This window comes from Phymastichus coffea, unplaced genomic scaffold (assembly GCF_024137745.1).
Source record: "Phymastichus coffea isolate CEN01 unplaced genomic scaffold, Cenicafe_Pcof_1.1 PCOF00003, whole genome shotgun sequence".
Taxonomy (NCBI): domain Eukaryota; kingdom Metazoa; phylum Arthropoda; class Insecta; order Hymenoptera; family Eulophidae; genus Phymastichus; species Phymastichus coffea.
Genome location: NW_026706814.1, coordinates 12,587,461 through 12,598,337, shown reverse-complemented (window position 1 = coordinate 12,598,337; position 10,877 = coordinate 12,587,461). Strand labels below are relative to the sequence as shown.

The window sequence follows — 10,877 nt, the reverse complement described above, 5'->3', positions numbered from 1 at the left end:
GTTGTTTTTAATAAATTGTAATGACTACGGATTAATTTGTACTTATACCGATATTAAATTTACATTTATTACCTAATATCGATTTGTTCATAAAAAAATATACTTCTCAATGCAATTTGAAATAAATGAAGACTCACGTATAGCTTTATTATAGTGTTGAAGTTTTTTCATTGTTTGTCATTGTCTATACTGTACCACGTGAATAGAACGTATATCCTCGGACAGTCGAATGTGAACATAATAACAATAAAATTGCACATTATATTAATATTTGTGATTGCAAAATGAATTTACAACATAGAGTTTCATAAATACAACTTGTAACTGTCTTCATAATTTGCTATTATTATTTGTATGTAAGTGATAAACAGTTTTTTTAATAAACTTCTTTAACCTCAAATTTACCGGCATCTAGAACAGAAGTCTGAAACTTTCGAAAATTATTAATGTATGTTAAACATTTAAATTTATAATTTTTACACAGAATTAATTTAGATAATATTTTTAATTGCTCGATTAATTTAAGACAATTAATTAACAAATTAATTTAAGAATAAATCCCATTGTTAAATAATAAAGATTTTAATATCCAAGCTAATTGAATAACCAATTCACTTGAAAAATATATTATACTCATATTTCAGATTAATTAAATAACTTACAATGGCTGCTCCAAAGGGTGCTTCTTGCGGCTTAGATTTTTGTTCAATTCCAAGTCTAAAAGATAGTTTGCACATAGCAAATTCTTCTAGGTAAGTTGAGTATTTTTCTTTCGTACATACTAAAAGTATAATTATAATAATAATTTAATGTAAATATTTGTAGATATCAATTTGTAACCATTCCAATAGTCAATCCTCAATTTAAAAGAGAATTCATTAGCGGGAGTGCTAAAAATCGACCAGGACCATGGGCACGGTCAGATATGATATTGTGTAGCTCAGGTATATTATAACATATAGTAAGAAAAGAAGAATATAGCTCAAAAGTAAATATTTAAGTACTTGTTTAAATTTACTGGTAGATTGGAATACTTTGGTTGTTGGAAAACTTTCACCTCATATATACGTTGACGCTCAAGTGCCTTTTGTAGCCAAAAATAGCGAAGAAGCTTTATCTCAAGAATTAGCACTAGCAACTCACTTGGGATTGTGTGCTATCACTTTTAAGTTAAAAGGAAATTTGGACCAAAATATGAATTTAGCTAGAATAATTTTTGATAAAATTGGTGCAACACCTCATTTTATGGTATGTTTCTTAACTTCACATTTCTATTATAATCTAAATACTTAATCATAAGTATTTTTATTTAAATTAAATCTGGTATTAATTAATTATGTAGACACAAGTGTGGGTACAAATACCAATGGAAAATCCAATGAAACAAGCTTATTCATATAGAGAAGATGTAGACGTAGATAGTATGGAGATTGAAAGTACTTGGCACTGGTGGAATAATTTTAGAGTTGTCTGTGATTATGATAAAAAATTAATTGTCGCCTTAATTGTTAGTCATGATCTTCCAGATCAAAATGAGGTATTAACATTTATTTGAAAGAATTTAAAAAATAGTTATGAGCTCCATAATTGAATATGTATAATTTTGTACATTTTGTAGATTGATAGATGGCTGGGTGAACCTGTAAAATGTTTGATTATACCCACAACAGTATTTATTACCAATAAGAGAGGATTTCCCGTGTTAAGTAAAGCTCATCAAATAATGGTTAAAAAATTCTGTGCATTTGATGTACAATTTGTCATAAGTGGTGCTAATAGACATGAAAATATAGCTATCTATCTTCATTATATTGATCATTTGTGGAAAGTAAGGACCTACATTGATTTTACCAATTCTCAATGTAGATACATATTACATATTACCTAAAAAATTTTTCTGGAACCATTAGGATGATTAATAAAATATGTATTTATTAGAACTGGCAACCTGATGGACCAATTGAACGTTTTGCCCGTGGATTTGAAGATTATCTTCAATGTCCCTTGCAACCATTAATGGATAACTTGGAATCTGGGACTTATGAAGTTTTTGAAAAAGATCCTATAAAATACGCAGAATATCAATCAGCCATTCAGAATGCATTAACAGACTTGGGGTTGAAGAAAAAGCAATTAAATGATAAAGAGCCTATGTATGCTTTGATTATATAATATATACTGTATAAATTTGATTTTGGAATATGTTCAACAATTCTAATTGTTTCTATTTAATTAGCGTTGTTATGGTTGTTGGTGCTGGACGTGGACCGTTAGTTCGTGCTGCTTTGAATGCTTCTATTAATGCAAAACAAAAAATTAAAGTATATGCTGTTGAAAAGAATCCAAATGCAGTTCTGACGTAAGTTCTTAATTTTTGTTTAATAAATGAAAAAATTGAAAACAGCTTCACAGCGTTTATTTCTATTATCAAATAGTTTACAAGCTTTACAACAAGAAATGTGGAAAGACCTTGTTACAATTGTAGCGTGTGATATGCGAGAATGGAATGCACCTGAGAAAAGTGATATTTTAGTTTCGGAGCTATTAGGATCTTTTGGTGACAATGAATTATCTCCAGAATGTTTGGATGGCGTTCAACAGTTTTTAAAAGGTATAAATAGTTAAGAACAAAGATTTCAACAGTTTTTTTGATAGATTGTTTTTTATATAAATAAAAACTATTTCTTAATGCTTGTAGATGACGGGATCAGTATACCGTGTTCATATACTTCTTACATAGCTCCAGTTCAATCACCTAGATTATACAATGAAGTTAGAGGATGTAAAGAGAAAGACAAACACCCATTAGCTCACTTTGAAATGCCTTACGTTGTTCACTTACAGAATAAATATGATATTGATTTGCCACAGCCACTTTTTACCTTTTATCACCCAAATAGAGGTATAAATAATAGTACTACTTTTTATGATTAAATTTTAAATAAATTCCTGATAGTTGACTCGCTTCGTTTTCAGATGCTAAAGTTGATAATTCAAGATATGGCAAAAATACATTTAAGGCAAAACAAGATTGCGTCCTTCATGGATTTTCAGGATATTTTGATGCAGTTTTATACAAAAATATAAAGATTAGTATTGAACCAAGAACTCACAGTCCTAGAATGTTTAGTTGGTTTCCAATTTTCTTTCCAATAAAGGTAAAAAGAAGAAATTACAATTCATATAATTGATTAAATATATTTTTAGATTGTTAATTGTACTTTACCCGAAGGACTAAAAAAACTATTTTATTGTTTTTTGATTATTTATTTTTTAATATTTTGTTGTCTAGGATCCAATAACTTTGAAAGCTAATGACGAAATAGTTAGCCATTTTTGGCGCCGTTGTAATTCAAAGAATGTTTGGTATGAATGGACGATAGAAAAACCAATACCCATTCCAATTCACAACCCTTGTGGAAGGTCTTCTTTAATTGGATTGTAAATAGGAATCTACGGCTCATCTGTGAAATTAATTTCTGGAATTGTACCAATGATTTTTTTATTTTCACACAGTGAAGTTGATCTTTTAAGTTGAATTAACAACGATACCGATTGAACGATAATTTGTTTGTAAAACGACCTTATTTCGTACATTTTTTCCCCTCCAAATGATATATTTATTCAAATTCTTTAAACTACCCTAATTTGAATGAAATACTTGATTAACAGTTTTCTGAAGCTACTATGTTGAATTCGAGGTTGCGAACTTCGTAAAACCTGATAACACGATTTTACGGGTTATCGTTTTACGCATTGCAATATGATCGTTGCGTCGTGACCTATTGACCTGATTTGACGGCTTCAGGCTTATACGAATTAGATGGTTTGTTTTTAATTAATTATGACATCGTAATCAACTTTGTATTTTTTTTCTACAATGATCAACTTTACTATTAACATTTTTTCGTTTCTTCTTGCTTTAATTTGAAATCAAATTATAAAATAAGTTATTTTCTATTCCATAATGTATTAATGAAATATGCGAAGACTTGTAAAACTTTGTCAAGCATTTGAAGGTGCAAAAAGTATTTATTTTACACGAATAACAAAAAAAAATAGTTGATAAATAAATTAGTTCTAAACTAACAGTGAATTGTTTCCCTTTATCTGAATATAATATTCTTAAACTAAATGTATCGTTTCTACTTACTTTAAAAATATAAATTTAGAAACTTTCTACACAAAGAACCATCAAATGTCGGACAATGGACAAAGGACGTGTACCGAGATGATTAATAAGTTAAAAAACAAATTGTTAACATCTGGGTGTGTGATAAAAAAGATACTACTATATAAATATTATTAGTACAATAATATATTATTTGACTATCTTTTTTCATCATAATTAAACGTCTGATGGCCGATGTCCGTCATCGATGTCTCCTTATATAAAAAGTCCCTATATGTTCATCTTAGTTGTTAGAGCAACGTAAAGAAATTAACGTAAGAAAATACGTTATCGTAAAATTGGAGCAAACGAAAAAAATGTCTGTGTGAAGATGAGCGTGTATTTATTAATAGTAAAGAATTAGGAAGAGAACATTGAACGATTAGCTGTGAGATAAAACGCCCCACGGATGCAGACTCAATGCAAAACAAACTGCTATACGGGATATCTCATTGGTCTTGCCTAAGTTACTGAGATTCTTTCTCTCGCTCCATCTTCCACACGTTGTCGATTTTCGTAACATGCGCGCTCTCATTACTTGGCTTCGGCTTGGTCAAAGTACACGCGCCACATCTAGCAGACGACACGCTTTTAAGGTTATAGCTTATAAATCTTCAGAGATTGCACTCACATTTCGACGAGCTGCTTGATATTGTTGCTACATAATAAACAATGGCACGTTTCGTAGCACAAATCAGCAGGTGTGCGGCGAGATCCGTTCTCAGCTTCCCGCACGAAGCAACTTTTGTCGCATCTGCGAAATCCTTCAAACCAGCTAATTTTATACGTCACATTGCCACCACACACCGCTGCAATGCTGGTATGTCTATTTTGTTTCATTTTTCAACATTGACTTTATTCAAAATAATTTTCCGTGCTAATGCTAAACACAAATTTGAATGACAAAGTCGACACATGTTTTTTACTTTTTTTCAACATAGTAACTTGAACTAACTATCGTGACGTGTTCAAATAACACAAACTATAAGAAAACAACGCGCAATATACACAAAAGACAATTTTATCAAGTAAAATATAACTTTGAAATTTCATGAAAATATGAATGAGTGTAACGATTATTTTCGGGAATCTTTCAAGTGTTTCGTTTGTTTATTTTGTACTTGTTGATTCTATTTTCGGCCAAACACGAACGGTACAGTTTTTTTTGGTAAAGTTTGACTCATTACTACTATTATTGATTCTTACCATATATTTGGTATTTTCATTTTTTGCCCTGTCGTGAATAATAAATATAATATTTTATTGTTATTTGCTGGGCTTTCATTCTTTATAAGCATTATTTTTTAATTTCCTAGATTTTGTTACATTTACCAGACAAATAATACATATTTTATTTACACTCGCGAAATAATTAATTCACGTTTCATATGATGGAATATTATGCTTTTTATATCTGTTATTTATCAGAGTCATTGCGAGTTACGAAGTCTTCGAATTAAGACATCGTCCAGAGCGAGTTAGATTTTGTTATCGATGAAAAAAATCGTTATGTAACTCGTTTAAGATTTTGCTTTGTCCAATAACTTTTTTTATGGACTCATAGTGCCGAGCTAAAAAACACGCGTAATAAGTGTTTATTGCTTTTAAAAATGTATGCCATGTATTACGATATTTTTCAATAAAATATGTAACGTAGCATAAACAAAAAAAATGAATATTTCTTCAGTAATCGGACGCGCATGATAGAACTGTGGTTAAAGATTGATAAAAATGATTATCAACATTATAGAAAGGAGGTACACAGACAAACACGAATGGGTGACGGTCGACGGCAAAATCGGCACAGTGGGAATTTCCAACTACGCGCAAGATGCTTTGGGAGACGTTGTCTACGCACAACTTCCAGACGTTGGATCACTCGTGAAAAAAGATGGTAATAAGTCGAGCAAATTGATTGAAGAGGTTAATTAAACCTGTATTAACGTTTATTTATAATTAAGATAATCTATCAAGTGCTCTTAAAATAATCGACTAATTTTTTTGCAATTAGTTATTACAAATATTTCATGCGCAAAAATAAAAAAAAGTTATTTGTTTATTAAGACAATCGAATAATGCTTCATCATTTTTAGAGGAATGTGGCGCTTTGGAGTCAGTTAAAGCAGCTTCTGAAGTGATGAGCCCATGTAGTGGAAAAGTCACTGAAAAAAATGAAGCTGTTGAAAGCAAACCTGCACTGATCAACTCTTCGTGCTACGATGAAGGTTGGCTTTTTAAAATAGAATTAAGTGATCCAGCAGAAGTCAACACTCTTATGGATGAAAATGCCTACAATGAATTCCTTAAAACAGACCCTCACTAAGTATTGTATCGAATGATACAGAAGAAATAAAAAGAGCAAAACTCAAAGAATGCAAACGTAATAAGTCAAAAGATAAATACATAAGGAACACGTAGGTACCCGACATTAAGCACACAAGACATTAAGCATTCAAGGGCATGCACATTTCTATAACTGAAAGCTCGCTTATTAACGCATAACAATCGTCATTGCAGAATAAAAACGACAAGCTTTCAATAAGACAACACTCATGATTTTTTAGATTATCTTTACACTTTTATTGGTATTAAGACACATTTGATTTTCGAAAAACAGTAATTTATAATGTCCTTCTCTGCCTTTCTTTCTATTGGACGTATGTATCTGGAACCTTTAACAAAACTGTATAAAATTGTTATTCTGCTTGGGTCTCACTTTGAGTTATTTCGATTGATACACATGTTTCCACATGTTCTTATTGGTTGCTATACAACTATTTAAATGAAATAACTTTTTCAAACATTTCGAACGTAATTTTTGCGCTTGGAAATTATTTGCCCGATCTGTACACGCGCAAAACATTAAAAATTACTTTATTGTACATATTTATAACAAAATAGTATGATTCGACGTCGTTTCTTACACGGACATGTAATGTTATTTTTTAATATCATTCAAATTATAACGTGAATGTATTTAATCAATGGCCTTTGAGTGCACTCATTTAACTGTTTAAAAATGCTTGATTGCCGATGGAATTAGAAACCACATCATCATAAGTAGTTTTAAGCAATATCGACGTACGATCCAGAAATGTACAAACTTTTTGTAATAAACTTTGTATAATAAATTGTTATTGATCGTTTTTAAGCATGTTCATTTTATCGTTCATGTTATTCAATAGATTTTTTAGTTATCAACATTTTTTTCATTGTGATTAAACGAAAAAGAGTAAGAGTCTAGTAGTTGGTATAATTCTTGGATATTCAATGAGTCGAGGTAGAAATTCATGGCGAGCAACATCATTATTCGTTGAACAAACGAATTTTCTCAAAATTAAATATCTGTATCTTATACTAGATGATAAGTAGATATAAAGTAATTTAAAAATCCATTGAAAAAATACAGTGATTAATTTAAGTTGAATCATGAAGTAATAAAAATGACCTATAATGTTTATGTTATAAGAATTCAAACTTTAGTTTTTGAAAAAATTTTCCAAATGACTCGTGCTCTTTTTCATCGACATAGTTCATTAAATGTTTTTTACCTTTTGAATTGTGCATAGTGATATAATTTATTACTCACAAGAACTTGTCCTTGTTTAGTTAGTAGTCCATCAAGAACGTGTGAATGAGCTTAATTCAATATTAGTAACTTGTACTGCATTATTGCGAGTAATATCTAAATTTTTGATTTGCAAAAATAGATATTGAATTGATTGAATAGATAGTTTATCTTATAATTGTTCAAATTCCTATACTCTATCACATAAAAAACCACTCAACATTGAACATTTTGGAATATTTATGATCAAGGAACGATTTTACAGAGTATGGTGCTATAAAATTAAATTGGAAACGAAAACAATAATTATGTTAATAATAAAGATATATTTACATTCATTAATTTCTTCTTTCTACATAATTTACAATTGCCAGCGTCTAAATGGCAGTGTCAACAACGCATAAGTGTTATAATGTTGATTTTTCTTTGTATACTCAAAATCTATTTCTTGGATTTTTTTAACTTATAATATTTAGAAATTTTATTTCCAGTGTCAAGCAACAAATCATGTTTCAAAAATCAAATTGGAGATTCGTTTGTATTTTAGCGAAATGAAATTATTTGCCGATTGTAATTGGTAACCGTACATTAATATTTAACACAATGTACATAACATAGTAATTATATTATTCACTAGTTACAATTACTGTTAATAAACATATTCATAAACGGAATTCATCGGACGAGTAAATAGGATGGACATGTACAAAGACAATGATTTTCCTTTTTAATTTTTGTTTAGGGCTAAACACTTAAGTGGTAAAAAGACGTCGCCTTTTATTATTTCATTTTGCTTTATAAACAATGGCATTTCGCAATTGGTGTGTACAAAGGTTGTTCCGAAATTGTCAAATCGACATGTTCGTTATTACGATACAATACAGTAATAATGCTTGAGATGAGCAACAACGACCAAAAATAAAAAATAAGGTTTACATTTTTTTAAATTTGTATCATTGAAGCCCGTGAAATCTAAATTAAAAATACAAGGTGTGTACAGAATTGGTCGATGAGAGAGGAAAAATGCATTTGCTACAAAGCGAATATAATAATTAACAGAATTAATCACGGTGAAGGTAACATTGCAGTGACACATAATGGTAGTGATGTATAGTAAAAATAGTGGGATATTTCAGCGTTTTCGCAAAAACGCAAGTTACCAGATGTCAAGTTTTGTTTTGTTTTTGTCTTTTTTTTTTTAATATGATAAAGCAAAACTTTTTTTCTGGGCTCTTTTGTTCTGAGGTATGCGGTTACTAAAATCGTAAAAATATAAAGAAAAAATAACTTAGTACATTAATGAAGAGGTAGTCATTCGTGTCCTTATACAATCGAATGGTAAAAAGAGGGGCATATGGTTAATTAGTGTCGAAGGAATTACAATCGTCAAAGCTGTGTTGCAGATGAAAAACTAAAAACATTTTAGATACATTTTTTAATTTGTAAGACGTATATGAACCAGACGACATGAAAATTTTGGAACTTTGTAATTGCGTATATTCATAAATACGATATTCTAATATTTTTCGTCAATTGAATAAAAGGCTGATTGAGAAACCTCCGCTCACAATATTGCAGGATTTAAAAATCTAGTTTGATCTATTCGTATCCTACTATTTTTCATGTTCGTTCTCATCTCCGAGATACCCGCTACAACGTTACAGTACGTACATTATTTGCAAAATGTGCCAGTAAAGTGATTATAGTAAAATAGTGTTTTTCTTTGTATTTTTACATTTATTACAGTTTTCAGGTACTGTTCGTCTCATAAGTGAAAACAGGTAAACTCGCGCGTTAAAGATTAAAATCTGTACAGGTGTATCATTGCTTTGCGAGCGAGGGTTTCCCTTTTTGCAGTTTTTATTTAATGCTTTCTTTTCTAGCTGTTGCTCTAAGTTCGTATTTTATTTATGTCCTCTTTGTCACGTTTGACCCTCGAAATCTAGCGTTTGTGTGTAATAAAAACTGATGGCTTAGGTACCACAGATGCGCCGCGAAACGACGACCTTCACAGCACTGAAGAATTTCTGACTAACGCCTAAACAATAATATATGTGTATATATATATATATACATATATACATATATATACATATATATATATATACACACACACATATACATATATATAATCTATAAGTGAAAAATAATTATGATCGATGTAGTAATAACTATCCTTAACATATAGTAAATATTTCTCATGTATCTTTAACAACTATAAGACAATATCTTTCTTATCCATATATTTATAATGTATATATATATATATATGCTCATAGACTTTAATAATTATTATTGATTAAACGCTAGATAATATGTAGGACCACATAAACCTTGCTCCAATGATTCGTTTTATTATTTCTTAAACAGAACCTTTATTTTATGGTACAATATACAATAATAAAATATCGCAATCCTTCGATTACTTCGCGCTTATTTTTTGCTTGTTCCGCCACCTATGTTTGAAAGAAAGAGGAAATGAACAGTAAAAACTAGAGAGAAAAAAATAAGAGAAAATTACATAAAAATTAGTAAAGAGAAATAAGAAATTAGTCAAAAACACGTGTTAAGTAGCTAATTAATTTCTTTCACTTCGGTATATAAGCAACAGAAATATATTTTATTATTTTCTCAAGTAAACTATACACAAAAATATTCTGTAATTACATATTTAACATGTTTTTATACTATACAACGTAAATTGGAATGTGTTAACTACTATTTACAAATTTGATAATAATAATAATAATAAAATAATAATAATAAAATAATGTAGCCCTGCTGAGTGCAAGCGTGACAAAAAATGCAGATTTTTATTCTGTTTTCTCATCATCTAATCTGGTAGGAATTTAATCATTGTTAAACTATGCCAGGTTTAGGTGACCAATAACGGCAAGTTGTTGACAACGGTTTGCGTGCATTTAACAATGTAATCCTTAGATGTATGTACATATTATTTTATTTTTCCTTAAATCGTTTATATTCATATGTGTATACATATATCACATTGATTTATTTTGTTGAATTCTGTCACTCTCTTGTATGCCCATTGAATCCCTTGCAGAAGCACGATTGGCCGCGACGTGTTACATCTCGTGTGTACGTGTGTGAGTGTGAGAAAGTGTGGTAATCGAAAGC

At 29.9% G+C, this 10,877-nt stretch overlaps 2 protein-coding genes across 2 annotated transcripts; both read left to right on the top strand.

Moving 5' to 3' along the window:
- The first annotated feature begins 91 nt into the window (after positions 1-91).
- On the top strand, positions 92-3,557 carry LOC131664711 (protein arginine N-methyltransferase 5). The gene is made up of 12 exons (XM_058936013.1): positions 92-356; positions 645-752; positions 826-944; positions 1,025-1,248; positions 1,343-1,537; positions 1,619-1,828; positions 1,939-2,153; positions 2,237-2,359; positions 2,436-2,611; positions 2,699-2,902; positions 2,977-3,158; positions 3,293-3,557. Exons 2-12 carry the CDS (start codon positions 664-666, stop codon positions 3,443-3,445), a joined length of 1,890 nt encoding a protein of 629 aa, XP_058791996.1. The 5' UTR covers positions 92-356; positions 645-663; the 3' UTR covers positions 3,446-3,557.
- A 1,152-nt stretch (positions 3,558-4,709) lies between these two features.
- Positions 4,710-6,544, top strand: LOC131664730 (glycine cleavage system H protein). The gene is made up of 3 exons (XM_058936047.1): positions 4,710-4,991; positions 5,922-6,065; positions 6,265-6,544. Exons 1-3 carry the CDS (start codon positions 4,844-4,846, stop codon positions 6,492-6,494), a joined length of 522 nt encoding a protein of 173 aa, XP_058792030.1. The 5' UTR covers positions 4,710-4,843; the 3' UTR covers positions 6,495-6,544.
- Positions 6,545-10,877: the final 4,333 nt, after the last annotated feature.

Coding starts and splice junctions, on each gene's coding strand:
- LOC131664711 (XM_058936013.1), top strand. CDS start 664: ATGGCTGCTCCAAAGGGTGCTTCTTGCGGCTTAGATTTTTGTTCAATT. Junction 1,249..1,342: donor GTGCAACACCTCATTTTATG/GTATGTTTCTTA, acceptor TTAATTATGTAG/ACACAAGTGTGGGTACAAAT. Junction 1,829..1,938: donor ATATTGATCATTTGTGGAAA/GTAAGGACCTAC, acceptor TGTATTTATTAG/AACTGGCAACCTGATGGACC.
- LOC131664730 (XM_058936047.1), top strand. CDS start 4,844: ATGGCACGTTTCGTAGCACAAATCAGCAGGTGTGCGGCGAGATCCGTT. Junction 4,992..5,921: donor CACACACCGCTGCAATGCTG/GTATGTCTATTT, acceptor TCAACATTATAG/AAAGGAGGTACACAGACAAA. Junction 6,066..6,264: donor ATCACTCGTGAAAAAAGATG/GTAATAAGTCGA, acceptor CATCATTTTTAG/AGGAATGTGGCGCTTTGGAG.